This window comes from Chlamydotis macqueenii, chromosome 25 (assembly GCF_036417535.1).
Source record: "Chlamydotis macqueenii isolate bChlMac1 chromosome 25, bChlMac1.mat, whole genome shotgun sequence".
NCBI lineage: Eukaryota > Metazoa > Chordata > Aves > Otidiformes > Otididae > Chlamydotis > Chlamydotis macqueenii.
Genome location: NC_141580.1, coordinates 5,498,784 through 5,525,615, shown reverse-complemented (window position 1 = coordinate 5,525,615; position 26,832 = coordinate 5,498,784). Strand labels below are relative to the sequence as shown.

At 61.5% G+C, this 26,832-nt stretch overlaps 4 protein-coding genes across 4 annotated transcripts; 2 read left to right on the top strand and 2 right to left on the bottom strand.

Annotated features, from left to right (window-relative positions):
• Positions 1 to 355: 355 nt before the first annotated feature.
• Positions 356 to 9,179, top strand: KIF18B (kinesin family member 18B). Its single transcript, XM_086766739.1, has 14 exons — positions 356 to 478; positions 947 to 1,051; positions 1,326 to 1,436; positions 2,740 to 2,937; positions 3,141 to 3,317; positions 3,704 to 3,778; positions 3,898 to 4,010; positions 4,332 to 4,455; positions 4,720 to 4,835; positions 5,587 to 5,801; positions 6,562 to 7,096; positions 7,855 to 7,950; positions 8,110 to 8,201; positions 8,500 to 9,179. The coding sequence occupies exons 1-14, from the start codon at positions 362 to 364 to the stop codon at positions 8,613 to 8,615; spliced, it is 2,190 nt and encodes a 729-aa protein (XP_086622865.1). The 5' UTR covers positions 356 to 361; the 3' UTR covers positions 8,616 to 9,179.
• Positions 9,180 to 12,516: 3,337 nt separating this feature from the next.
• On the top strand, positions 12,517 to 18,195 carry GFAP (glial fibrillary acidic protein). The gene is made up of 9 exons (XM_086766875.1): positions 12,517 to 13,004; positions 13,648 to 13,708; positions 13,939 to 14,034; positions 14,104 to 14,265; positions 14,693 to 14,818; positions 15,005 to 15,225; positions 15,436 to 15,479; positions 16,203 to 16,288; positions 16,560 to 18,195. The coding sequence occupies exons 1-9, from the start codon at positions 12,532 to 12,534 to the stop codon at positions 16,599 to 16,601; spliced, it is 1,311 nt and encodes a 436-aa protein (XP_086623001.1). The 5' UTR covers positions 12,517 to 12,531; the 3' UTR covers positions 16,602 to 18,195.
• Positions 18,196 to 18,548: 353 nt separating this feature from the next.
• On the bottom strand, positions 18,549 to 22,091 carry FAM187A (family with sequence similarity 187 member A). Its single transcript, XM_086766717.1, has one exon. The coding sequence runs from the start codon at positions 20,559 to 20,561 to the stop codon at positions 19,317 to 19,319; it is 1,245 nt and encodes a 414-aa protein (XP_086622843.1). The 5' UTR covers positions 20,562 to 22,091; the 3' UTR covers positions 18,549 to 19,316.
• A 144-nt stretch (positions 22,092 to 22,235) lies between these two features.
• Positions 22,236 to 26,537, bottom strand: DNAAF19 (dynein axonemal assembly factor 19). Its single transcript, XM_086766718.1, has 4 exons — positions 26,436 to 26,537; positions 26,013 to 26,207; positions 24,435 to 24,567; positions 22,236 to 22,888 (listed from the first exon to the last, which is right to left on the bottom strand). The coding sequence occupies exons 2-4, from the start codon at positions 26,153 to 26,155 to the stop codon at positions 22,418 to 22,420; spliced, it is 747 nt and encodes a 248-aa protein (XP_086622844.1). The 5' UTR covers positions 26,156 to 26,207; positions 26,436 to 26,537; the 3' UTR covers positions 22,236 to 22,417.
• Positions 26,538 to 26,832: the final 295 nt, after the last annotated feature.

The window sequence follows — 26,832 nt, the reverse complement described above, 5'->3', positions numbered from 1 at the left end:
ATACGGGAACGGGGCTGCTCGGCTTGTTAAAGGAAAGGTGCAGGGGTGACTTGAGCATGGCCTCCAAGCGGGTGACGGTTTGGGGGCTCGTTCTGTCTCTGTCTGTTAAATTAGAGAGGCTGAAACAAGGAAACAAAATTGCACTGAAGCAGTGCAGCCAGCACGGAGGGTAATTAGCTTTGCCTCATCTCTGCAAAGCCTGCGAGTGACCCCTGCCGCGGGGGTTGCTGCAGGAAGCTCTCCTCTCCAGCAAGGAGTGGACGTTATGCTGCTTCCGTTAATTAACGATTGTTTCAGCCATCCACCCTTTCTCCTCCTAGTGTTTGCCTACGGCGCAACTGGAGCAGGAAAAACCTACACCATGCTGGGCTCCGAGAAAAGCCCCGGCATCATGTACCTCACCATGGTGGAGCTGTACAAGAGGATCGAGGCCAGAAAGGAGGAGAAGAGCTGCGAGGTCCTCGTCTCCTACCAGGAGGTAAGCTGCGACCGAGCTGTGTCCCCTCCCACCTCCGGGTCACAATCGCTGAGATCTGGGGTAGATCCAGCCCCAGTAGTGCCACGCTCAGGGTACCCGCTGCGCTGCCAGCTGGGCTCCGTGTCCCCAGCCTCGCCAGAGCCCGACTGGCAGCAGGCTCATTCGCCCAGATCTTGGTGCTGCTGGTTTCTCCCATCCGAAGCTGGGGAATTTTCTCTTCCTTGCCGCGGTCCACGCAGCAATGAGTGCTTCCTGGCTGAGGCGGCTTTAGAGGAGCGGTGGCCAGTAAAGCCCTCCTGAGCTGTCCTCTGCATTTAGAGCACCGCTGGCCGCTCTCGGTGTAACGAGGCCCTGGAGATGGGGTTGGAGGGGACACCGGGTTGTGTGTGACCCTGGGCTACAAAGCTCCTCTTCCTGCTTGCCACTGGGGACCCAGACCTCAGCCTCATGTTGAGTTCCCTGCTCCAGGTGTACAACGAGCAGATTCACGACCTGCTGGAGCCCAAGGGCCCTCTGCCCATCCGGGAGGATCCCGAGAAAGGAGTCGTGGTTCAGGGTCTCTCCTTCCACCAGGTGGGTGTAAAAATGGGCAGGAGGCCTGGGTGATGCTGCGCCTGCACCAGTTCTGAAAGGGGATGCGTGTCCTGGGGACGCAGAAGGGTGTGACGATACTGAGGTTCCATCTGCGCGGCTCCTGGCTGGCGGCAAACGTGACCCCAAGTTGCAACGAGCCGCGCAGAGCTGTGAGATGCCCCAGCCTGAGTCGCCGTGGCTGCTCAGTGTCGGGTTGTCTGTGTGCCTGTGTATGGGGTGCGCTGACACCAACCCTCTGCCCATTCTCTCCCAGCCCGCCTCAGCGGAGCAGCTCCTGGAGATGCTGGCCAACGGCAACAAAAACCGGACGCAGCACCCCACTGATGCCAACGCCACCTCGTCCCGCTCACATGCCATCTTCCAGGTGAGGGCTGGTGGTTGTGATATCGCTCGGGATTAGTGCCCAAAAGGGAGCTAGGGACCAAGCCTGCACCAGCATCATGGGGTTCCTGCTGCTGCTCCTGGTGTGCCACCGAGAAAATCGGAGTGGTTGTGGCTCTGAAAAGAGAGGTACGGGACTGGGCAGGCCACTAGCCTGTGCTGCAGCAGGACAGCAGGTACTGGTCACGCTGGTGGCTGTCTCCTGGACAGCCGCGTACTCCCAGCTGGCTGTGACGTCTCCCGAGGGCTGAAATCTCACTTTGTGCTTTTGACTCTTGTCGAGCTGGTGTGTAGGAGCTGCACCTAAAACCTGGGCCAGAGCAAAGCGGGGTGATTATCACTGCCTTCTGCTTGTGCCTCCCCTCCGGTGCTGCGGGCAGGCAGTCTCCTCTGCCCCGTCACCCTTGACACTGAGCTGAGAACGACACTCGCCTGGGGATCTGTAAATTTGCCCCCTCTGGTTTCTCAGTGCTCTCCTATGCAAGCTGCCGGTTGATTTCAATTCCAGCCAGGCCCTTCCCGAATTAGCAGGGCCGTCACGGCTGCGTGGGGAGACGCAGGGCTCTGACTGTAATTTCAGTCTGAACCTGGTGCCTTGCCCGTTGCTGCTTGCAGGGGGAAGTCCAGGTGTCTGGATGCTTTCCTAGCCGGCTTCCCAGCTGGGCTTGTCAGTGGGTGCTGGACTCCTGCCTGCTGCAAATCCATTAGCTGTGCTGGAAATCTGCCTTTCCCACTGCTGGCTCTGCCTCCCAGCAGGCGAACCACAGTCTGGTGAGGACGTGGGACCAGTTACCGGCCTCCAGCATCTCCACAGCACCTCCAGACCATGCAGGGGGAGCTCCTGGGGGGCTGAGAGCGTTATAGGGTGGTGGGGGAAGAGTTTGCTTCTCCTGGGAGATCTGTAGGGATGCAGAAGGGGCAGTTGCGGAGTGATGCTGCTACCACTGTGTGTGAGCACTTCCCAGATTGCGCTGGGTTGGCGTGGTGTCCTTCGAGGGCCTGAGCAGCTGTACCCGGCTTGCCTACCAAGCAGGGATGATTATGATTTTCCATAGCTCTGCCACTTTTTGTGAGATCCCGTCCATGACTTTGCCACTCGTGTCATCGCCATGTCTTCTTGGCATGCTGGGCTCCTCTCTTCCCCCTGCCCAGTCTCACAGCCCACGTGATCCACTTCCCTGTCCTGGTATAAACATCAAAACCTTGCCCCACTGGTGGTGCTGCCTCAAACCAACAACCCCACGTGCCTTGTTGAGCGGCAGCCTCGCGGGTCTCTGTCTTTGCAGGTCTGTGTGAAGCAGCAGGACCGTGTTGGCGGCCTCACTCAGGAACTGCAAGTGGCCAAGATGAGCTTGATCGACCTGGCAGGCTCGGAGCGAGCTTCGATCGCCAAGACCAGGGGAGAGCGGCTCCGGGAGGGTGCCAACATCAACCGCTCCTTGCTGGCCCTCGTCAACGTCCTCAAGGCGCTGGCCAATGCAAAGGTAACGCTGTTTGCGCGGTCCCCGGTGGGTGAATGCGAGGGCTGTCCTCAAGTGATGGTCCTGCCAATGCGGTGAGGACGGCAGCCCGGGCTGGGCTCCAAGAGGTCCTGTGGGATGGGTGTGGCTGTCCCCTTGCTACGCAGGATTTGGGGCTGAACACCCAAAGGCCAAAAGCTGAGCAGACCCTTGATCTCTTGGTACAGGGCAAGAAAACCCACATCCCGTACCGGGACAGCAAGCTCACGCGCTTGCTGAAGGACTCTATTGGCGGCAACTGCCGCACCGTCATGATCGCTGCTGTGAGTCCCTCCCCGCTGGCCTATGAGGACACCTACAGCACGCTCAAGTATGCCAACCGGGCTAAGGAGATCAAGATGTCGGTGAGGACCTCGCGTTGCAGCGGTGACCTGCGTGTTTGGGAGCTGCTGGGGAAGGGTGGGAAGGAGCCTGCTGCGTGGTGGGGTAGATGAGTGGGTGCCTCCCTTCTCCAGCTTGACTTTTCCAGCTCTGGGGGGGGCCACTCCATGCAGAAAGCAGCTGATGAAGCTGCAGACACTGTGTGCCCAGTCTTCTGCTGAAGCTCCTCAGCACAGAACCCAGAAAGGCTCCTGACTGGGACAGCAGGTCCCTGAGCACAGATCATGCCCACTGCAGCCACCCCAGGGCTCCCTGGGGACCCTGGAGCCTGAGCAGCCGTGCTGCGCCAGCGTCGGGAGGGTGGTACGTGCTGCCCAGAGCTTCTGTAACCTCTCCCTGCTCTCTGCAGCTGAAGTGCAACGTGCTGAGCTTCGACTGCCACATCAGTAAATACGTCGTGATCTGTGAGCAGCTGAAAGCGGAGGTGAGATGCTGGCGGGGAGAGCAGGGCTCTGCCTTTAGCTGTGGTTCGCTTGGGATGCAGACCTTGGAGCTCCCAGGGGTTGTGAAACCATCTGAGCAATGGATGGTCCTTCCTCGCAGGTGGCAGATCTGCAGGCGAAGCTTCGCGCCTACGAGGACGCTGCCGGGCAGACAGAGAACCAGGCACCCGCGCCGCCAGCTGCCCTCGGCTTGAGTCCAGTGGGGCTGCCCGGGTGAGGCTGGTGGGAAGGAGGGATGGAGCTTGGTGTCACCTCCTGGTGTCCACCGTGTCAAGGAGCCTGCAGGGTTTTAGTGCTGGTCGGAGCCTAGGTGTCCATCAGAAGGCAGAGGAGCTGCTCTGCTGGTGTGCACCGTCACCTTGGCTGCGGCCGGGTGTAGCTAGGAACCTGACCGACCGCAGCGTGCAAGCGCCAAGGGAAGCTGGGCTGCAAAGGCCAAATCTGGTTTGATCCATCCCAAAACTTCTTATGCAAGATGACAGCTTTACCAGAGGATCTTCTCTGGCTCAATGGCTTCTTCTCTGGCTTCTGTAGGTTGGAGGGAGCTATCCTGAAGACATGCTTGGGCCTGAATGGGCACAGGGAGAGTGGTGGAGGGCAGCAGGAGATGGAAGCTGGATGGCCTGTTCAGCGGCAGCTGAAATCAGAGGAGGAGATGGTGAGAGAAGGAGCGGGCAGCGTGGGAGGGCAGGGCATGATGAGCAGGGCCCAGAAGAGGCTGAGGGGCTCAAGTGGCCTCGTGGGCTATGCTGGGTGTGCTGGGAGAGGACACGAGCTCAGCCAGTCCGTCGGGTACTGGCCCAGCGTGTGCTGGGCTGAGGATTGCTAGTGAAACCCCTTGACTTCCCAGCTCACAGGGAGTTTGGGGACCAAACTCAGCTCAGATGTGGGCTGATCCTGGGCTTTTGGGTAATTGCTCCAGGCTCCAGAGGAAATGCTTCCCAGCAGCCCCAGAGCAACCCACCAGTCAGATGTCCAGCTGGAACTGAAGAAACCAAGCGGCCTTCTGCAGGGGTTGTCTGGCAGCCAGACAGAGACGTGAGTGGCCTTGTGCCATCCCCATGTGCCACCTCCCGTCCTCCACAGGCAAACAAGAGGTTGTCAGCCCTCCTGTGTGGCTTGTAACCATCCTAAGGATGGTCTAGATGGACGTGGGACCAGATCTTCGCTTGCAGATGACTGCCTGCCCTGTAAAATAAGGGATTTGGCTCCTGGGAACCTAATCCCATGGTGTAACTCCTGGAAATGCCAGCAGTGTAGGTTTCCAGGCACAGCAACTGTGTGAGCCTTAAGTGCGCATTGTTAGTCCTGAAATCACCTCCGTGAAGTCTTTCCTCCTGCCTCGGCTCCCTCGGGCCCTGCCCTGGCAGGGCTCCTGTGGCACCATCTGCTGATGTCTCTGCCCCAAGCGTCTTGGCAGAAGGAACCCCTTTAGAAAGGCCTCTTGAGGGAGGCCAGCCTTGATGTGTACCTGGATCCCTGTCTGCCTCCAGCCAAGCTAACGAGGGTCTGAGGCCCGGCAAAAAGTCTGCGGGTGCCATTTGGTCCCTTGTGACTGAGAGGTGCACACACAACTCGCAGCTCAGGTTCTCCAGCGATAGATTTACAGCTTGGGTATCTCACAGCTTCAAAGTTTGCCTCTCCTCCCCCAAAGCTCTACTAACAGACTCTGCCCTACCCGAGGAGGTGTCTCAGAGGTGATGCTGGTGGTGCTGAGCCTCTGTTACTGGTGACACTGGCTCAAGCTCCCCTGCTCACTGGTTCTTGGGTCTGTCTCGCTCTGTCCCAGGCTTGTAGCTGCTGTCCTGCGGGTTGCCCGAAAGCAGTATTCCCTCCTGAGGGATGCCAACCTCCTTACTCCCGACCTGATCTCTGAATTTGAGGAGCTGGAGCGCCTGGTCCGCCAGGAGACTGGTGTGAGCCTGGAGCAAGCCACGTCTCCAAGCAGCCCCGCCGAGGTCAGCGAGGGCACCCCAGCCCAGAGGGTGCCGCAGCGCTGTGACGGTGAGGATGTGCATTCGGGAAGTCGGTGCTGTCCCCTCTCTTTTCTCCTGGCATGTGGGGAGGGGAGGGGGCAGGTCCCAGCCGTGGGCACGGTGCAGAGAGATGAGTTTCTCCTGACGCGGCGGCCAGCGGGGCACGCCGAGAGCGGCTCCAGCCTCGCGTGGTACAGCGATTCAGGCTAGCCAGCATCTCTGCCCGCCTGCGGCACGGCAGAAGCCGCGAGGAGCCCTTGTCTCTGGCGAGCTGAGCGTGTCTGCGCAAGTCAGCTTAAATGCGAGTGATATTTCTGCTCCAGGAGACCAAAGCAGCAGTTCTGATCCTAATTTTTTCTTGTTTTGTTTACTCCTCCATGATAGATTTGCCCAAGTCAGCCTGGCTGTAGCCTCCCAGCTGCATCTGACCGAGGCTGAGCTCTTCCTCCTCCTGCTCAGTGCCAGTGCAGGAACCCGACAGTGAAGCTGCGGGCTGTGCAGACCCCGTTTTCTGGGGACAGACCGGGCATTGCTACGGGGCACTTGCTTTGGGCCCGGTCTGGTGCCTTTGGGCTGCCGAGGCGCAGGATTATTTGTGCTGGCTCTTTCCCTCTGAGTTTAATGTGGTTTGATGGAAACAGCCGCTGGCAAAGGGCTGCTGCAGGGCTCGCTGGGCACATCTCCACTGAGCTGTGACGGGGGGCAGAGGGGGATGGGTGCCTCGGGGTTTGGGGGTGCCTGGGAACCGCAGGCAGGGAGGTGACTCTGTTTCTTCTCTGCTCCTTTAGCAGAGGCGTCTGTCGCTGTGCCCGCCGCCCCTGTGGTGAGCACCGACCTGCAGTGCTTGCAGCAGCTCGCTCTGCCCTCCACTCCCATGCTGATGGCTCCCAGCCCGATAAAAAAGAGGAGGATTTCCGAGAGGAACAGCATTCCCCAGTTGAGAACTCCCTGCAGCCTCAAAAAGTGGAAGAAACACCAGCAGAGAAGTGGGAAAAAAGCAAGGGCTCCCAGGGCGGCACAGAGCCCAGGCACCCCCTGCCTTAAAGCAGAAGCCCAGAAACCACCTCTCTCCTTGGAGCCATCATGCTGCACCCCCAAAATCTGCCCAGTGACAGTCACCAAAAACTGCGTGCCCCTGGCAATGTCAGCTGCCCAAAACTGCCGCAGCCCTCCTGCCCACGAGCTGAACGTGACTTACGAGGTCTGCAGGGACAGCGGCTCACCCGCCGTGGCCAAGCCAGCTGCCCCCAGCCTGCCCGAATTCTCCATCTGGGAGGACGTCCAGAAACTCCTCAACAAGCAGGAGGGCCCCTTCGTGCCCAAGTGAGTGCTGCCCTGATGGGATACTCGTGTTTTTGGGGATCCTCCCTCCACGGTCTTGCTGTCTGGGTGAATCCTTGGTGGATCACTGCAGCTCTGCTAAGAGCAGAGACTGGGCAGAAGACACCCGGCCTGCAGGCGGGCAGCCGGCGGGCTGAGCTTGTGTGTGAGTCGCTTGCAAAGATATAAAAAGCATTCCAAGAAAATCTCCTTCTCCTTTTCCCTTTGGCCATGGAGGAGCATCCTCCAGATGGCTTCTGGATCCCCAGGTGCTGGTCAGGAAGCAGGTGGGGCACTGCCTCTCCTCCGGGAGAGGTTGGAGTGAGGGTCAGGACTGCGCAGTGTGGTTTTTTCTTTTTCCTTTGTTTGCTTTTTTTTTTTTTTTTTAATTGCTTCAAAGAGGCTCTGGCTTTTACAGAGCTGCGTGAATTTGTGTGGCCATCCCAAAGCAGAGGTAATGCAGGACACCCTTAGGTCTCCCTGTCTCCTCCTAGAGCTCTAGGAAACAGTTCCTAGAGGGAACTGGGGAAACTGGGGTACGAGGGATGGCCCAACCACCCTGGGGAGCTGCAGAACCCAGGCAGCTGCCACCTCCTGCCTGGATCTCCCCTCTTTGAATCATTTCCCCTACAGAGCCAGGCGCGTTTCCTGGGATTTCTCTTCCCGGCGGGTGGACGGCAGTTGCAGTTGCTTTCCAGTCTCGTGAGAGTGGGCAGTCAGGATCCGGGCCTGGCGCTAACCCTTTTTTTCCTTGGCTGCAGAGCCAACGCCCCGGCCTTTGCCGTGAGGGGTTCCCTCATCCCCAGGCCCACCTTCATCTCCAAACCATCTGCGCAGAAGCGGAAGCAAGCAGAGAGGTGAGACAGCCGCCGGCACCCCGTGCAGGCAGCTCCTGCCCGTGCTCCCCTTTGGGGCCTGAGCCCCCATCCCTGCCTGCGTCGGCTCCCCCCTCGCCTGTGACATCTGGGGACGATGGGGGCCTCGGGGGTTGAAAATGGCCCCTTTCTCTTTGGCAGCACCGCTTCCCAGTCCCTGAGCGGGCAGCAGAGCCAGATCGCCCAGCTCCCGGGGAACAGCCAGAGATCCGCGCAGCCCTCCCGCATCCCAAGTGAGCCCTGCGCCCCTCCGCGCCTGCTGGGAGCGATCCCTGCCTCGAGGAGGCAGCAAACTGGTGCTGTGCCAGCCCCATCCCAGTTCAGGGGGAAAATACCTGGCATCGGGGTGCTTGGTGCCAGTGGAAGGGGCTGTTGGGGGTTTGCTGCAGCCGCAGCCCCGGGGAAGGGCAGTGGGTGCCTGGCGAGGGGCAGAGGGAGGAGGGAGCTGGGGTCTCATCAGGAGGGGACCCGCATTTGCTGCTTTTACCTGGGAGCTGCCTCATCCCCTTTTTCTCCTCTTTCCATCCTCAGAACGTCCTGTGAGCACTCTCACCTGGAAGCACAGCAAGAGGACCACAAAAGAGCTCGTAGCACCCCACAGAGCCCCCTCTACTTCCACCCCTCAGCCGATGAAGCTGTTACGCTGATGGCCTCGAGGTCCCGACTCCCTCCCAATGTCCAAACGCAGGTTCCAACCCTCTCCCTCTCTCCAGGACCCCTGTCCCATCCCCTCAAACCCTTCCGCTACCCCTCCTCGGCGCAGCCCTGGTATTTTTGCAGCAGATGGGTTATTGCTGTTCCCTCTCAGCCCCTCTCTAATCCGCGCCGGGGTGTCGAGTGCTAACAGATGGGTGATGCTAAGAAATAACACGCGCTTTTAATAAATCTGTTCGTTCCAAACCAGAGGGGCAAGCGGAGACGTGCGGCTGTTTCTTCTCGCCTCCCCCTCGCGCAGGGAGCCGGGCTGGGGTAGCGGCTCCCGTCTGAGCGGGCCTGGAAAAGGCCCTTGCTCCTGGGGGTGGGCTGCGTCGCGCTTCCCCCCTTCGCCCCATGTCTCCCGTGGTTGTAGGAGCGCTGGGGGTGCCTCTTGCCCCCTTTGCTGTGCCGGGGGGGTGGTCTGGGCCGCTTGCGCGGTGTCTGAGGGTGCAGGCGAGGGGCAGTGGAGGCTGCCTGCCCTCCTGGCTCCTGCTGCTTTGCTTGGAGCTGGGGAGAGTGGCCCGCTTCTGCGCTGTTTCCCACTGCGAAAATCCCGTCCCTGCCACCGCCACATCCTTGTTCCCCCGGCGTCCCTCGCTCCAGCCCCCTGCGAACCCCCGGCCCTGGAGCCCTGAGCATCCCTACCGAGGGACGCGACTTCCCCAATGCCCCCGGGACCCCCTTTCCCGCAATCCCAGCACATTCTGGGCACCACAGCACATCTGTCTGCCCGCTCCACCTCCTGGGTGCCACCCTCAGAGGTGACCAAGCGTGGCAGGAGCGGCACGGGGAGGGTGGCCCCGGCTGCGGGCGTGCTGCTGTCCCGCGGGGACGGGGGTCACCAGCAACTCCTGCCCTACTTTCCTGCCTGGCAGTGGCAGATCTCGCCTTTGTCTTCTCGAAGGCTGGAAGATTCTAATTAAAACTTCCAGCCCGCTCCCGCTTCATTTGTCTCATTAAGAGGGGGCCAGGCGGGAGGAGGGGGGAGAGCCCAGCTCTGCCTCTCCGCAGCCGCCGGGAGTGACAGCTTTCCATGCTTTGATCCCGGCTGCGTAGGAGCCGGGAGAAAATAAATCTCTGGGGAGCGGCGCGGGGGCTCACGCAGCCCCTGCTTTGTCCCCCCTACCCCATGAGGGCTGCGCACCCCGCAGGACTTCAGAAAGCCCATGGGGGGGAGGTCCCCTGTCACCCCGCGCTGTCACACAGCGCCTCTCCCCAGGGATGTTACTCTTCTGGCAGGCTGGGGATGCCGAGAGTCACATACAGGGAACGCAGGCGCCCCAAATCGGGCGTTTCTGTGGGTGAAACTCCTGCCCGTCGCTGGTGACACCGGCCCAGGACGGCTGGGTGTCCTGGTTCTGGCCAGGATAGAGTTAATATTTACCTGAGCTGGGTGGAGAACTGAAGCTGGTAGCCCCTATGGCTGGGATAGTTAACTAATTAGCTAACAGCTGGGGTTAATTTACCCAAATTAGCCAAAGGGCTATTCCATCCCCTCTGATATCGTGCTCAGTATATAAGTGAGGAGGGTGCTGAAGGGAGGCCCCTGCTAGTTGGAAGAGACTGGATGTGGAGATCTGTTGTGAGTTATTGTACTGTATTTGTGTTCCATCACTCTCTTGTTTTCTTCTGTCATTACTGTTAAATTTACTTTTTGTTCAATCTCAACCCGCGTGTTTGGGTTTTTTTCCTGGTTTTCTTTTGTTTGTCAAATCTCCTCCTATTCTCTCTGAGAGTGGGGGGAGTGAGAGAGAGACTGCGTAGTCTGGTCCCCGTTGGGGCTGAACTACGACACTGGGACACGGGGCTGCCCAGCATGGGGACAGGGCTGCCGGGGGACAAGGAACTTCTGAGGAATAAAGGGGGACATGGCAGCGAGAGGCTGCCCTGGTGCCACTGGTCCCACGGGTATGTCCCCACCAGTGGCTGTGTGTCCCCGCAGCGTGCACCCGTGGGGACGCAGCCCTCGCTGCAGCCCTCCCCGGCTGGCGGTGGCCCAGCGATGGTGGCCGTGGTCCAGCGGGGCCTGGCCGCGTGTCCCCGTCCCTGAGTGGGCAGGGAGCCTTTCCCAGCCATCGGCTGCCATCTAGCTGCCAGCCTGTCCCCGTCCCTGTCCCCATCCCCACCAGTACCCCAGGGACCCCCGTCCCCGGCTTTGTCCCAGTAGCCCCTTGGGGCACCCAAAACTGCTGCCAGCACACATCCCTTATGTCCCCCGTGTCCCTAAAACACCCCCGTCCCCTGCCTGGGGTGTCCCCAAAGCCTGGCCGTGCCCCAGTTGTTGGCCGTGGTGCCGTGGCTCAGAGGGGACAGGGCTGGCGGTGGCCCTGTGCCCACCACGGCCCCTGGATCGTCCCCTCGCGTTTCCCGGCAGCGCGGGGCGGCACAAAGCCCCCCACGGCTGTGCTGGGCCGCTCCGGCTCCAGCCCCGCACAAAGCCCCTTTCAGCTGCCTGGCAGCCAGCCCCACCCGGGGGGGGGGGGGGGGGTCCTGGCCCTCACCCCCACCCCCCCCCCGTGGGCCAACGTGGGGCAAAAGACCCCTCACACTCAGTGCACATGTGACCGGTGACATGGCCAAGCAGGATCACCCCCCCTCCGGGCTGGGAAGGGGACTCAGTGTCCTGTGCCCCGGCCAGCGCTTTTCCAGACCCGCTGGGGTGGAAAGGACTTTGGAGGCTTCAGCCGCTTAATTAGCCGCTTGCCTTAATTAGCAGCCTGCCCGCGCTGCCAGGCTGCCTGCAGAGCGCCTGGGCCCGCTGGGGCGGCGGGGCCTCGGTGGCTGGAGCAGAGCTGCTTGTGCCGGGGCATCCCGCGGGGACGCGGGGACCGTGGGCGTGTGTGTGTCCGTGCACACGCGTGTGTGAGCACGTGTGGATGTGCATGCATGTATGTGTGTAGTGGGATGGCCGTGCATGTTGCGGTGCACACTGTTGATACGCAGAAGGGTAGGCATACACGTGCAGCCCTGTGTGCATGCACACGTGTTCAGGTAAGGCAGCATGCATGTGTGCATCTGTACATGCTATATGTGTGTAGACATTTATATGCAAGGGTAGGCACGCGTGTGTGTATTGCATGTGGCACGTGCGTGCACATGGGCGTGGTGGGATGGATGTGTGTGTGGAGATGGATAGACACGCATGTGCATTTCTGTAGCTGCGTGCATCCATGTGCATGTGTGTAGATGTGCACGTGTGTGGATGCTCGCTTACTCCTGTGTGCACAGGATGGGTGCGTGCATGGGGCGTGTGCACCTGGCAAAGCGCGTGCAGGTGCGTGTGCGTGGCAGGGTGTGTGCACACGCATGCAGATGTGTGCATGTGGTGGGGTGTGTGCACACACATGTGGGTCCGTGTGCGTGGTGGGGTGTGTGCAGGTGCGTGTGCACAGGAGGGCGGCCACGCACATGCACACCTGCGCCCGCCCAGTGCGTCTCTGCCCCGAGCGCCCCCAAGATGCTGCTGGGCCCAGGGGGCCGCAGGGACGGACCCCGGGGTGCAGACACAGCCCGGGCCCCGGCAGCGGGCGCCCTGCGACGCCACACCCGGCCGTGCATCCAGCGCCCGTGGCGCCTGTAGCACCCAGCACCCACCCACCGGCTGCCCCGTGGGTGCCCATGGCCAAGGCTCTGCCTCCTCCCAGCCCCTGGCAGCGCCCGTGGCGGGGGCTGGTGGGGGGGCCGTGCCGTGGTGCCTGGGCTGGGTGCCAGGGCGCGTCCGTCCCGGTCGGGCGCCACAAAGGCCGGTTTTTGTGCCGGCCCTCTGGCTCCCTGGCTGGCGGCCAGCGCCGGGGCGGCCTGCGGGGCCAGGGGCCCCCGGGCTCCATAAAATCCCCAGGCTGGCCACGTCGCGCCCAGCCCTTCGGCATGGAGAGCCAACGGCTGTCCTCTTACGGGCGCCGCTTCGGCCTCGCCTCCCCGGCATACCAGGCGCTCCCCGCCAGCCCCCCGGCCCGGCTCCGGGCCCCCCGCGCCCGCAGCACCCAGCTGAGTCCTCGCGTGGGTGCCCGCCTGGGGTCGGGCAAGATGGACTTCTCGCTGGCCGCGGCGCTCAACTCGGAGTTCAGGGAGACGCGCACCAACGAGAAGGTGGAGATGATGGAGCTCAACGACCGCTTCGCCAGCTACATCGAGAAGGTCCGGCTCCTGGAGCAGCAGAACAAGGTGCTGGTGGTGGAGCTGAACCAAGCACGGGACCAGGAGCCCTCGCGTCTGGCCGACGTCTACCAGGAGGAGCTGCGCAACCTGCGGCGCCACGTGGAGCAGCTGGCCACCGCCAAGGCCCGTCTGGAGATTGAGAGGGACAACCTTGCAGAGGACCTGGGCAGCCTCCAGCAAAAGTAAGACACCTCCCTGCTTGGGGTCGTCCTGGGGGGTGGCCACCAGGACCAGGCTGATGATGGGGAGCAGGGTGGGGATGAGGACCAGAGTGGCCACCGGGAGGAGCAGGATGGCCCCAGGGACCAGAGTGGCCATCGGGACAGGAATGGCTGACTGGGTGATGGTTGAATGGGTGACTACCAGGATCAAGGTGGCCACTGGAACGGGGACCAGAGTGGCCACTGGGACCAGAGTGGGAGCAGGGACCGGGATGGCCACCAGGATCATGATCAAGGTTGTCCTGGGGAGCAGGGTGGTGATGGGGACCATGGTGGTGGCGAGGACCTGGCTGTCCCCAAGGACCAGGGTGGCCACTGGGACAGGGACCACGGTGGCCACCAGGACCAGGGTAGCGCTGGGGACCAGGTACTGATGGGGGCCAGGGCGGTGACAGGGACGTGGGTGGCAACAGGGACCAGGGCAACTCCTGGGCACAACGTGGGGCGATGGCAGGGGGGGCGGGATGGGCACGGGGTGCGGGTGCTGGTGGCGTGGGGTGTGTAGGTCTGGGGGTGGGGGGGGGGGTCTGCCTGTGTGCTAACGAGTGATGGTGCCTAATGAGTAACGGTGCTAACGAGTGCTGGGGCCCCTGCTCGGGCGCAGGCTGCAGGAGGAGGTGACGCTGCGGCTGGAGGCCGAGAGCAACCTGGCTGCGTACCGGCAGGTAGGGACAGGGGGCCGATCCTGCACCCCCCGTCCTGCAACCCTGGCTCAGCCTCCCACAGGATGGGGCGGGAATGGGGCAGGGATGGGGCAGGGATGGGAGGGAAGCAACAGGAATGAGCAGGGATGAGCAGCGATGGGTTGGGACGGGCAGGACCAGCCGGCCCAGGAGGGTGTGTAGCCACACGGCCAGCCCTGGGGACGGTCCCTCCTGTCCCCCCGCGGTGCCAGGACGTGGACGCTGCTGCCCTGGCTCGCCTGGACCTGGAGCGGCGCGTGGGGACCCTGCAGGACGAGATCACCTTCCTCCGCAAGGTCCACGAGGAGGTAACCCCGCTCGGGGGCTGGGGGTTCCCCAGGCTGGGGGGGCAGGGCTGACCCCCGCTGTGCCCCCAGGAGCTGCGGGAGCTGCAGGAGCAGCTGGCCCGGCAGCGGGTGCACGTGGAGGTGGACGCCAGCAAGCCGGACCTGACGGCCGCCCTGCGCGACATCCGCAGCCAGTATGAGGCCATGGCCGCCAGCAACGTCCGGGAGACCGAGGAGTGGTACAAGTCCAAGGTGCGGCGGGAGCCGGCCGCCCAACGGCTGGGGGGCCGGGCTGTCCCCGCCCAGGATGTCACCTCCACGGGGCTGGGGTTGAGCACCCCGGGGTTGGGTGGTTCTTCTCAGTGGTGGTGCGGGGGGTTTGGCGCCGCGTCCCGTGTCCTGGTTTGGTCCGCGGCATTTGTCCCCCGCGGTGAGTCGCACAGGCGCACTGTCCGAGGAGTTGTGTTGACAGTGACGCGGCCACGGGAGCAGGGACACGTCCCCAGCACCACGTGCCCCCCCGTGGGCGCTGTCCCTTCCTCTCACGGGAGCCGGCTGCGTCCCCGTGACACCACATCCTTCCCGTGGAGCAGACCGGGGTCATGTCACTGTGCCGTGCGCCCCCGGGACACATCCCTGCTGCGTGGTCCCAGCCCACGGCACGTGTCCCCCCCACCAGTTCGCTGACCTGACGGACGCGGCCGCCCGGCACGCGGAGGCCCTGCGCGCGGCCAAGCAGGAGGCCAACGAGTACCGGCGCCAGCTCCAGGCCCTCACCTGCGACCTGGAGGCTCTGCGGGGCTCGGTAGGTGCCGGGCATGGGACGCAATGTGAGGACACGGCCTCGGGGAGCCCTGGCACAGCGGTGGGGACCACCAACCGGAGCGGGGGGAATGGCTGCTCCCCAAGGAGGGGAGATGGGTGGGTACCACGGCGAGCCCCTGGGAGAAGGTGACCATGGGGGGGCGTCACGTCCCCCCGTGGCCCCCAGAATGAGTCCCTGGAGAGGCAGCTGCGGGAGCTGGAGGAGCGCTACGCCCTGGAGACGGCTGGCTACCAGGACACGGTGGTGCGGCTGGAGGAGGACATCCGCAGCCTCAAGGAGGAGATGGGCCGGCACCTGCAGGAGTACCAGGATCTGCTCAACGTCAAGCTGGCCCTCGACATCGAGATCGCCACGTACCGCAAGCTGCTGGAGGGCGAGGAGAGCAGGTGAGGGCAGACTGGGGGCTCCATCCCGCCCCCCTTCCCTTCCCCAGCCACGTCCCACACCAAGCCCAAGCCCTTGTGGTCCCTCTGGCATGTCCAACCCGCATGGGGACCATCCTCCGGCCCTCCTGCCCCAGCCCCGGGCAGGGTGGAGCTGGTGGGTGGTGGGTGGCAGGTGTTGCTGTTCCCAGCGCCTCCCCATCACTCCCGCAGGATCACCATCCCTGTGCAGAGCTTCTCCAACCTGCAGATCCGAGGTGAGGCCGTGGCCACACGTGGGTTGGGGGAGCCGGGATGGTGGCATGAGCAGGGGTGGCTTCTGGGGGCTCTGTTGGGAGGAGATGCCATCTTGGCCGTCCCTATCCCATCCAGTGGGACCGGGAGGTTTTCCTCCAAATCTCAAGGAACCAGGACTCCTGAGCTCTCGCGGGATGGAGGGAGGAGTGTGCCATGGCCACATCCCCAAAGCTGATCACGTTCCCAAGGGCAGCGATGTCCCTAAGACTGACTGACCACGTCACCATGTCCCCACTGCCAGCCACGTCCCCAAAGCCAATGACATCTCCAAGGCCAATTGTCCCTCCAGTGCCAACTGCATCCCCAAGGACAGCCCTGTCCCCAAGCCCGGTCACATCCCAAAGCCACCCATATCCCCATGGCCAACCACATCTCCAAGGCCAATCATGCCAGTTCCAACTGTGTCCCCAAGGCCAGTCACTTCCCAAAGCCACCCAGGTCCCCAGCGCCAACCACATCCCCAACGCCCAGCCAACCACACGCCCAACCGCACCCCGAAGGCCAACCATGGCCTTGAGGCCAGCAGTGTCCCTGAGGCTGGTCATGTCCCCAGGGCCAATGTCTTCCATGGTTCAGGGTTTTCCAGCCCAACCTGTTCCCTTTGGGCCCCTCCACTGGAGCACGGATGGAGGGGCCACACCTGGGGCACTGGGTCACTGCCACGTCCCGCCCATGTCCCCCAGAGACCAGCCTGGACACTAAATCTGTGTCAGAAGGCCATGTCAAGAGGAGCATCGTGGTCAAAACTGTGGAGACCAGAGATGGAGAGGTGGGAAGTCCTCATCTGTGTCACCCGTGCTGCCTCCCCTCCACCCCACCTCCCCATGGGGTGTCCCCAGGGGGGGTCACTCGTGCACATGGGGCCGCCATCCCTCAGCCCAGGCAGGGAGCCAGTGATCCCAGTGCCCTGCAGGCACAACGCGAGCTGGCTCTGGACCGTGGTGGTGCTCATAGACAAAACCGTCCCTGTCCCCAAGGTTGCTCAGAGCCGGGGGGACAGCGCGAGCCCGCGGTGACGGCCCATCTCCCTCTGCCTCCAGGTGATCAAGGAGTCCAAGCAGGAGCACAAGGAGGCGGCGTAGGGCGAGCGAGCCGCAGCAGCCGCATGCTTGCAGCCATAGCTCTGCAGGTCCCGTCCGACGCCCACCCACCCCTCGCCTCTCCCACGTCTCCCCCTGCTCCCGGGACCACCGACACCCTGCCGGGGGCTGGCTGCTGGGAAGGCACCCGTCCAATGGGCGAGAGCCGGCAGAGCCAAGGTCCCCGCCAGGACAGAGGGGCTCCCGGTGGTTTTGGGGCCACGCCCGCACTCGCCCTGGGTCTCCAGCTCACCGGTGCGCAGGGACAGAGCCCATCCTGTTGCGATCTCCATGCATCAGTCAGACAAGACGGCGGCCGAGAGTGTCTCTCCCTGCATCCCACCTCCTGCCCACTCTCTGGTCCGGGAGGCCACCCCGAATCTCCCCAGTGAGCACCCTTGGGGTGGGGGGGGGGGCTGCAGGGGACAAGGTACCAGCTAGGGAGGGACGTTTCCCTGTCACCGAGCATTGGGTGAGCTTAGCCAAGAGGCACGGGTGGAGACGAAGGTGAGGGTGGAGACGAAGGTGAGGGTGGAGACGAAGAGGAGGATGGAGAGGCAGGGTGCTGTCGGGACGGTGTCGCAGGGTGATGAAATGGGGGTAACGAGGGGTTCCTGGGGATGCTGGGGTGGCCGGGGTGGTTTGTGAGGCCGGAGCTGTGGTGGACACGGCTGGGTGGCCTCAAGGGCTTCTCCTGGCACAGCTCTGGGGCTGCCTGACCCTGACTGGGTGCCTGCCACCAAGGTGTCCCCGTCGCCGTGGTGAGGAAAACAGTCCCGGGGTGCTCGTGGGGAGGGGTGACCCACGGCTGCGCGCCTGGCCCCTCGCTTTGGGGGGCCCCATGCAGGTGAAGATGGAGAGGAGGGGGGTGCGGAGGAGGAGGAGCAGGGTGCTCTCGCAGCGGGAGGTGACGCAGGAGTGACACGGGAGGACGGAGCGTCCCTGTCCCGCCTGTCCCACCTGGGCTCACGTGAGGAGCCGCAGGGGCAGGGACCAGGGCTGCCCCAGCGCACGGCGCCCAAGCCCACCCCCACACAGGCACTGAAGACAGGGTTGGAGGAAGTCCCTTGTCCCCTGCATGTCACCCTGTCCCCCAACCTGCCCCCTGCTCCCCCCAGACCAGCACATGCCACCGGTCCCCCCAGGGCCACCGCCCAGCCAGGTGCTCGCCCGCAGCCCCCGTCTCCCCGCTTCGCTCTAGCCACTGACCACAAGGGAAGCCTCCCCTGATGCCACCTAACGCAGGAGCAACGGCCCAGCAGCTCTTCTTGTACCCCATACGCCCTTCGTGGCCATCCCCCTGGTCCCCCCCGTCCCCTGGTCCCCCCCGTCCCCTGGTCCCCTCGTCCCCTGGCTCAGTCGCTGAGCGTGCTTTGCAGCTCCCGACTCCAGCGAGGCCGGGATTCCGAAGGCAGGAGATGTCACCCGGTGCCGCCCAGGGTTGGCACCCAGGGCCCAGCGGGGATGGTGGTGGCCCAGGGGACTCGGTCCCCCGTGAGCCTCCAGCCGGAGCTTTGCAGCCCACGTCGCTCCCGAATTAACGTGCTAATGCCTGCGGCAGGCTGAGATGAGCAATAAAGCTAACGCACGCGCTGTGCTTCCGCGGTCATGCCTGCGATCCGCCTCTCCGCAGCCGGTGCCTGGGTTATTTGGGATTAGCCGGGGCGGTGAGGGCCTCGGGGCACCCAAACCCAGCTCAGAGTCGCGGGGGGACACAAGACTAGAGCTGGAGTGGGAGAGATCCCTTTCCCGGGAGGGAGGGAAAGCAGGGATCTGCGCGGGGGTCTTCAGCCCCAAACCCAGCTCCTTCCCCACGTGAACCCCGGCTGCGGTTCCGCAGAAGCTCCTGCGATGGGCTGCAGCTGCCGGTGCTGCCGGTGGATCTGAGATCCTGCACGTCATCTACGTGAGCATCGCTGGGACGCCCAGGGCTGTCCTCCCGGGCAGCGGGATTTCTCTTGGGAAAGCTGAAAGCCCCAACCCACGTCCTCGAAGAAAGGAGCGCAGACGAGCCCCATGGGGAAGTCCTGCTCCATGCCAAGGAGCAAGCAAGGGGCCACCTAAACCCTGCAGAGACGCCATCCTCTTCGGAGGGCGTGCGTAATCATTTTGTCAGGCATAAATGTTGACTCACAAGTCTGTGCCAGGTCAGGCGAGTTAAAAAAAAACAACCAAAACACTGAGAAATTTCTGAAGAAAATCAGTTTAATTAGATTTATTTTTCCTTCAAAAATGAAAAACTCGTTAAACCAAAAATTTTTTTAAAGGGTTTGCTCCAGCTAAGGAGCTCAAAGGAACACTGAACGTTTTGAAACGCTGGCACTCAAAGTTCTCAGCAAGGAAAGCAGTCAAATACAAGGGTAAGAAAAGCAAGAATTAATTGGATTAAAACAGTTTGGTGGATCTTTTCAGCAGCCTCTTAGAAACACAGCTCTAATCAATCACCGATGCGGGTCAAGAGCTCTGTAGAGCTTGGCCAGAAAATCCTGTAACAGCTCCAAGCGTTCTTCTGAAAAGGACCACACCGAGCTTCAGACCCCGTGGCAAGCCAGCTGCAGAGCCAGGGCCGAACCGCAGCAGTGTGAAACTGAGCCGTGCCAATCTGCAGCACGGGAAGGTTTCCGCATCGGCGCTCACCGCCACACGCTCAACCCAAAATGGAGGACGAGTGGGCGCTGGTGGCATTGAGCGTCACCCGTCAGGGCGGTGGTGGAGGTGCTACGTGCTGGCGGGGTACCTGAGCACCCGCCGGCAGCAGCGGCACACGTGGATGACAACGAAGATGATGCTGATGAGGATGTAGCTCATGCCGATGGCCTTGACCGCGTAGACTGTCTCGGGGTCGTTGAGCGCCCGCCAGCGCCGGTGCTGGTAGATCACGCTGAGCCGGAAGCCGGCCACCATCTTGCCCTCTCGCCAGCAGAAGTAGGTGCCTCTGTCGCTGGACTGGAGCCGCTGGATGTGCAGGTGGTTTCCATGGTCGATGAAGACCCGCATGCTCCTGTTGACACCGACGAGGTAGCGGGAGCGGTAGAGCCGAACAGAGTCCTTGTCCCAGGCCACAGCGTGCTCAGGCCGGGCTCCCGGGCAGGCGATGATCAGGCCTGATCCAATGGGCTGCTTGTGAAACTGCGTGGGGACGCGGGGCAGCCAGGGCTTCTCACCCAGCTTGGAGATGACATTGGAGATGGCCTGCACACCTTCCTCGGGGACCTCCTCCTCCAGGCAAGGGGTCAGGCAGCTTCGGATGGCCACCTCGGGTCTCCGGAGGTGGCCAATGTGCTGGAAATGCGTGGGGACAGCCCTGGAGCCACAGGACGTGACGTTGGGCACGGTGGTGCGATAGCGAGGGTGCAGCTGGCCACTCCGCACGTAGCAGAGCCCAATCCGCCGCTGCTCGCCTCTCACCCCGCAGCGGTCACAGCTGGTCCAGTCCCAGAAGGTGGTGAAGAGGCTGAAGAGGTTCCCCGTGAAGTCGTCCTGGATGTGCTCACCTTTGTCGACAAAAGCCACCGTGATGTGCTTGGTGGGCTGCACATCCACGTCGTAGCCGTAAAAGAAGTCCCCTTTCTTAGTGCCACAGAGGTAGTGGCCCGAGTCCGTCACCTGGGCTCGGAAGACAATGAGACTGAACATCCGGATACTGAAACGCTTCAGCACGTCACTGCCCGCACGGACATGGCCCGAGTCGACAACCACGGTGCCGGCAAAGTCTGTCAGGACTGTGGTTTTGCGACTGCCTGCTTTCTTCTGGAAGTACCAGACGACAGAAGAGACCTCCTCAGGCTTGCAGTTGCAGGGGAGCTCGAAGGTCATGTCAGCCAAGTAAGCAGCGTTGTCGAACACCAGGAAAGCAGGACAAGCCATCCTCTTGAACACATCTCCTTTCTCTTCAATTGCAAATGCGTGGAGAACATCTACCACGCAGAGGAGAACGGCGGCTCCCAGCGCCCTCACCACCATTGCACCGGCAGGTCTCTGCAGCCAGGAGAACCAACCCAGGCACCGTGTCCTCGGCGGGGACAGCAGGAACTCACGCACGGGGTGAGCAGTGCCAGCGCTGGGCGAGGACCACGCACACACCAGCTCACTCGTCAAAGATGGGGTCTGCAACTGACCACCCGCCTGCAGCACACAAGGCTGTGTCAGCAGGCATCAAGCAGCGGCTGAAATATCCCAGCCCAGCCAAACGTCTGCTGGGAATGACTCCGTCCTCCTCCGAGGACGCGCACTCTAGAACCTCTCCTCTCTCCCAGCTGTTCCAGAGCGTTGTTGTTAGTGTCCCGGACAACGGACAGGCAGGTCATTCGTGCAGCACAGCTGAAGATGCACCAATGGAAAGCGTGGCGGGAAGAAGGGAACCGCCAACATCTTCTTGAAAGACTCACATGCAGTAAACGTTAATGATTTCTCTGAGCCAAATGAACCCCAGGAAGACCCTCCTGCGACGGCAGCTGACCTCTGTAGCCCAGAAGAGGTTTCAAACATGGTGTGCGGACTTCTGCATCCTCCCTGTTGGCTTTCCAAGGGTTCGTGTGCTGAAGCCCCTCCGCACAGTTACTGTTGGCGATGCCCCCTCTCCGAGCGATCCTTGACAGGGGATGCGAGTGCAAGTCCTGAGCCTCGCGGCTGCTGAAAGCACTGTGGCTGTTCCCACCAGAGCTGCAACTGTTGTGCCAGGGCTGTTCCTGCATGAACATCCTTCATCCTGACCTTGGGAAACTCCAGGGTCTTCATTGTTTTGTTTAAGACTTCAGCTCTCAGCTTTCTGCTAGCCCTCAGGTCTGCAAGTGTTACGCAAAGGCAAGAGGAGCGGCACCCGTGCAGGGACACAGATGTCCCCAAAGCCAGGCCTCAGGGAATAACCAACTAGGTGTCTCGTGGTTCCATCAGAGAAGGTGGGAGAGGGGTGGTTATGGTCTGCCAGGGTGACTCTACCTTTTGCCCCTCTGGCTGGGTTTTGCAACAAAATGAAGCCGATGGTTGTTTCTGAGGTGAATTCAAGGGAGTCTGAGCACTGTAACGCACACCGGGCTCCTCAGCACACTTGGGAGAAGCTGGAGGATGCTCCCAGGCCAGAACTGCAAGAGCGCTTGGTGGGGAGGTGCTGTGCCACATGAGGGCCTCTCTGAAGTCTGCGGCCAAAACAGAAAGGCTGCGCAATCTAGACACAGTATTAGGCGGTCCTGGATCTCTTTGTTGGACTGATGCCTGCCAGTTCCTTCCAAATGTCAATTTCTGCGGAATTTCAGCAAATCAGATAGTGTCTGAGATCAGAGGACCACGAGGTGACAGAATCTCGGAGGTTTACCCCACGCCTTGCTGGCCGGGGTAGCACAACAATAAAACAGCGGGTGGGATCAGTCCCAGGCACACCACCTCGCCCAGCGTGTCCACCTCCATCAGCCCGTCCCGCCTTCAGCGGCTGCACGGCTAAACACGAGGTGTCACTGATCACACTTCTGAAAACCCCACAGGGACAACGGACTGGGGTGAAAAAGGGAAGGGACTATGTGGGTTTTGGTTTCTTTTTCAAAAATCCCAGCCTAGATTTGCTTTCCCTCGCTTGCTCTCATCTAAGAGATTCTGCCAGCGCTGTTTGTGAGGACACCCTGCCCCCGCGATCACACACAGCCCTCTCGGTAAATAACCTTTATTTGTGCAGAACTCTTGCTCTGGGTGGCTCCCAGGGACAGAGAAATGTACAGCAATGCTCCACAAGGAACCGATTTATCTGTCTCACACAATGTCTGATGCCAAAGTCAGCTCTGAGCCTGTTTTACACTCTATTTCTGCATGACCCTGGTGCTTCTGCACCTTCAGTTGACCCGGTAATATTCCATCAGCTCCATCACTATCCTTTCCTCGGCTTCTTTCTGCAAGCTGGTGTCTGCAACGTGGCCTTCCGTCTCTGCTTCACCGCCGGCCGGGCCACTGGGATGGCCAGCAGTCCAATAATCCCTGCTCATGCTCTGCAGCTTCCTAAACAAATCCCTGCTGCTCTCCTTCTCCAGCTCACTCAGAAGATCCACGTTTAACCCAAAGCGCTTGGTGTCCGGAAGGCTCTGTAAGATCTCAAGAACGGCGTCTCTGTCTTCACGACAGACGTTCTCCGCCAGCACCGTAAGGAATTCACCCAGCAGGCCAAAGCCCAAGTCAGCCTGGAAGATTCTGCTCAAGGTCTTCCCTCCGAGTTCAAGCAGAAGCTGGTATTTTTCTTTTCCACTTCTCAAGCATCTGCGCCAATCTCTGTAAAATTCGGCAGAGGTTCTGGGCAGTTGATCCAGTTCCTGAAGGAAAAAATAGTCACCCAGTTCCTTTTGTTTTGTTTTATCCCCACCACAACCAACCCGTGGATGGTTGAGATGTTTTCAGTACAGGCTCTGATATCACAAAGGCTGCGTAAAGCTTGTGGAGTGGCAAAATATAAAGAAAGACAAAGAACTATCAGGTTACTCAAGACCCACAGAACCCAGAGAACTTTGGGGGAAAGTAACGGGAGAACGGATGAGATGTGAAACCCGGCGTGGATGAACACAGACCGGTGGTGGTGTAACCCCAGCCCTAACCAGACCCAGACACCCTGCCCAGTCCGGATCCACCATCACCGCTCGGGAAGGGATTTTCTGGACACCAGGGCAGTCCAGCAAAAACCTCTGCTCCACCTTGAGCACCGTGAAGCAAATCAAGGGGGTGAGGAGATAAAAGATATGAGGTGTAAAACCCAGGGATTACGCAGATGGCCCTAGCACACCGTCTCCTAGCGTACTGCCTCCGTACGGGCTGTGGCAGAGAGCTTGTGCTAAGAGAGCCAGGCTCAATGTGGCGTCTCCAGATTAAAGGAAATCCTGTTTTACACGATCTGTAATCGAACCGCCGACCTCATCAGCGCTGGCTTAACCGACACACAGATTGAAGGAGGATTAAAATGTTGAGGCTTTTATAGCGATAGTGAGAACAAGGCACAGCAACATCAGGCTGCGTCTCAACACAAAACGCAGAAGCCCTGGAGATCAGAGCCCAAGCGCTAACGGGATTAGGAACAGAATTTGCTCTGGGGAGATCGCTGCTCAGTTTGAGCAAACACAAAGCTGCCTAGAAGAGCTGCAAAAGCATCTTCTGATAAACAGCAAGTGAAATTCAGCCTCAAAACATCCCTGAGAAACATCTGCGGGAAACGGCCCTGGCCACACGGCCGGTGACCAGGACTCTCCGGCGTGGGCAGAGCCCGCCGGAGGGGGCAGGACAGAAGTCACTCAAATCACAGCTGACCTGGGGAGAACACGTTTGGTCAGTGCTTCCCACAGCTGAGGAACGAAGGAGCACCAGTGAACGCAGCAGGCAGCAGGTTTTGAACAAACCAGCACTTTTTGATAGCGCACAGAATTAAACCGCAGGGTGGAGAAGAACTGGCTGCGTTCACAGATCTGCGGTCGATGGCCATGAAACGCGGTGATCCAGATGCACAATCCTGGCTCCCGGTCTCTAAACTGTGGCCAGCTGGAAGAGGGCGGTCGAGGGAGGGCACTCTTCCCCAAGAATCTGTTACTGGCCACCATTAGCAGCAGGGTATTGGGAGCTCTGGTCTGACGCTGTGCAGCTGGTCTTAGATTCCCACAGGGTTGAAGCGGGCTCTTCTTGGAGCAGCTGGTGCAAGCCAAGTAGGGGCCAAGACTGAACCCCGTGGTTCCCTAAACACCAGCGCTCCTGGGGACTTTGAGGGCTTGCTCACATGCAGAGATATTTCTGAATAGCCCTCAGATTTTAAAATAATACCCAAATTCTTCTGGAGTCGTTTTGAGATACGGACAAAGTCCCCGAACGCGTCTCCCTCACCTGGGGGATTTCCACGTCGCTGGCTTGCGGGGCCTTGGCGTGGGCTGCGCAGGGATTCCACAGCACGTTCCTCCTCTTACCCATCTTGTCCTTCTTCTCCAGGGGCTTCAGGTGTGACGCCAGCACGATGTTCCTGCAGGCAACAAGAAGGGGATGGGATACTTAGCAAGATCAAATACGCTGAGGCTTTGAGCTTCTTCTGCAAGGCAATTTCTGAGTTTGGGCTGTATGTATCACTCAGAGGGACCTTGACAGGCTGGAGGAGCGGGCCCATGAAGTTCAACAAGGCCAAGTGCAAGGTCCTGTACGTGGGGTGGGTCAATCCCCAATGCATACAGAGCTGGGCATGAGGGGATCGAGAGCAGCCCTGCAGAAATGGATGTGGGAGCACTGGTGGTGGAAAAATTGGACATGAGCGGCAATGCGCCCTTGCAGCCCAGAAACCAACGGCATCCTGGGCTGCATCCCCAGCAGCGTGGGCAGCAGTCGAGGGAGGGGATCCTGCCCCTCTGCTCCGCTCTGGTGAGACCCCCCTGCAGCGCTGCGTCCAGCTCTGGAGCCCCCAACAGCAGAAGGACGTGGAGCTGTTGGAGAGGGTCCAGAGGAGGCCACGCAGATGATGAGAGGACTGGAGCACCTCTCCTGTTGGGGGACAAAATGCCATTTTAAAGTGTTTTCCTGCCTTTCATGGACCAGCCGGCATGACCAAACGCAGGCAGAGATGAAGCCATGAGTGGAATTTGACCTAGTCCCATATGAGTCTACCAAAGGGTGGTCAAAGTCACAGATCCACCCACAGATCCAGCTGCGGATGTCAAGGGACAGGGACTTCTCCAGACAGACCTGGAGGTGGATCCAGGACTTCAGCGGGCGTCAAGAGCACCCTGTGCTGCCTCTATGGAGCATCCCTGTGCCCCCCAGGCCACAAACCCGCTCCCAAACCACCTTGGACAAAGCGGTGACGGGTTTGGGAGCAGAAATATGCCGGGCGGGGTGCAATGGGGACAGGTGTCACCCTCTTCTGCTGCACCACCACCACCATGGGGTGTGCGGGGGGGAAAGGGAGGGTAGGGTCGGCCAGCGGGGCTTGGAGGGTGGGTGCTGCGCCCAGGAACATGGGGACCGGACCTGCCCTGGAGCCGGCCATTCCCGGCTGTGACACCTGAGATCTTACCCCACACATGCCAACCTCTTTTTGGGGGGAAATCTTAAACATGGCTGAGTTTTCGCCCCACTGGGGCTCTGTGCCACGGGGCTGTGGCCTTTTTGGGAACCCTGAAGCCAAGTTTGCTGCCCTGCCGAGCCACGCTCACGGTGACCTGGAGCAGAAAGCACAGAAAATTGGCTCAATCCCCTTTTTGAGCTCAAAACCCGCTGGGTGACCGCGTCTCTTGAGAGGTCCCAAAATCGGAGCTCCACAAGAAAGAGCTCCAAAAATCCACCCGTGAGGTCGGGGTGGCCACGCGGCAGGAGCACCCGGCACCCAGCAAAGCTTTGGCGACGCCGTCGATGAAGGCCTTTGGGGTAGGGAAGCACTCAAATCCGCCCCCGCCCTGCCCCAGGCATCCCCGCTCAGACCTGAACTCCTCGTAGGAGGGGACGCGCTGGCGCATGGCCCGCAGCTTGGCGTCGTTCTCCCTCTCCCACCTCTCGTCGGCCGCCACCGCCGCCCGCAGCTCCCGCTCCAGCGCCCCGGGGTCGAGGGCTCCGTCCGCCTCCATCGCGGAGCACGGGCACGCGGGGCTCGGGGACCTCCGGGCGGGGACGTGAGGCCTGTGGGGACAGGAGATGTGGGGGACAGGGCCACCCCCGCGTGCACGGGGATGCCACTCCCGCCGTGACAGCCCTGCCAGGGCCGGCCCCTCGGACCCCACTCCTGTCACGACAGTCCTGTTGGGGTTGCCCCCAGGACCCCACTCCTGTCGTGACAAGCCTGCTCTTATCACGACAGTCCTGCCAGGGCCGGCCTCGCGAACCCCACTCCTGTCGTGACAGTCCTACCCGGGCTAGCCTGGAGACAACGCACCTATCGCGACAGCACCAGCCCCAGGGACCCCGCTCCTGTCGCGACAGCCCCGCCGGGCCGCACACATGGATGGCAACCGGGATTCCCGCTCCTGTCGCGACAGCCCTGCCGGGCCGCGCCCCCCGCCGGCGCCGGGCTCCTCGCTCTGTCGCGACGGCCCCGCCGCCCCCACCCGAGTTCCCGCCGCCCCCACCCGAGTTCCCGCCGCCGCCACGCGCGCGCGCCGGCGCCTCTCCCGTCGCCATAGCGACAGGGCAGCGCGGCGCGAAGCCCCGGCGGGGCTGCCCAGGTCGCGCCTGACAGAACCGGCCCCGCCGCCCCGAGAGGCCCGGCTCGCGGCTAACGAGATCCCCTCCCCGGCCTCGCCCGGCC

Excerpts from the sequence above, each read along its gene's own strand:
- DNAAF19 (XM_086766718.1), bottom strand. The coding sequence starts at position 26,155 with ATGGAGGCGGACGGAGCCCTCGACCCCGGGGCGCTGGAGCGGGAGCTG. Across the intron at positions 24,568-26,012 it reads CCCTCCTACGAGGAGTTCAG|GAACATCGTGCTGGCGTCAC; the intron begins GTCTGAGCGGGG and ends TGTTGCCTGCAG. Across the intron at positions 22,889-24,434 it reads GCGACGTGGAAATCCCCCAG|GAACTGGATCAACTGCCCAG; the intron begins GTGAGGGAGACG and ends TTTTTCCTTCAG.
- FAM187A (XM_086766717.1), bottom strand. The coding sequence starts at position 20,561 with ATGGTGGTGAGGGCGCTGGGAGCCGCCGTTCTCCTCTGCGTGGTAGAT.
- GFAP (XM_086766875.1), top strand. The coding sequence starts at position 12,532 with ATGGAGAGCCAACGGCTGTCCTCTTACGGGCGCCGCTTCGGCCTCGCC. Across the intron at positions 13,709-13,938 it reads ACCTGGCTGCGTACCGGCAG|GACGTGGACGCTGCTGCCCT; the intron begins GTAGGGACAGGG and ends CCGCGGTGCCAG. Across the intron at positions 14,819-15,004 it reads TGGAGGCTCTGCGGGGCTCG|AATGAGTCCCTGGAGAGGCA; the intron begins GTAGGTGCCGGG and ends CGTGGCCCCCAG.
- KIF18B (XM_086766739.1), top strand. The coding sequence starts at position 362 with ATGCTGGGCTCCGAGAAAAGCCCCGGCATCATGTACCTCACCATGGTG. Across the intron at positions 1,052-1,325 it reads AGGGTCTCTCCTTCCACCAG|CCCGCCTCAGCGGAGCAGCT; the intron begins GTGGGTGTAAAA and ends ATTCTCTCCCAG. Across the intron at positions 4,456-4,719 it reads TGAAATCAGAGGAGGAGATG|GCTCCAGAGGAAATGCTTCC; the intron begins GTGAGAGAAGGA and ends TAATTGCTCCAG.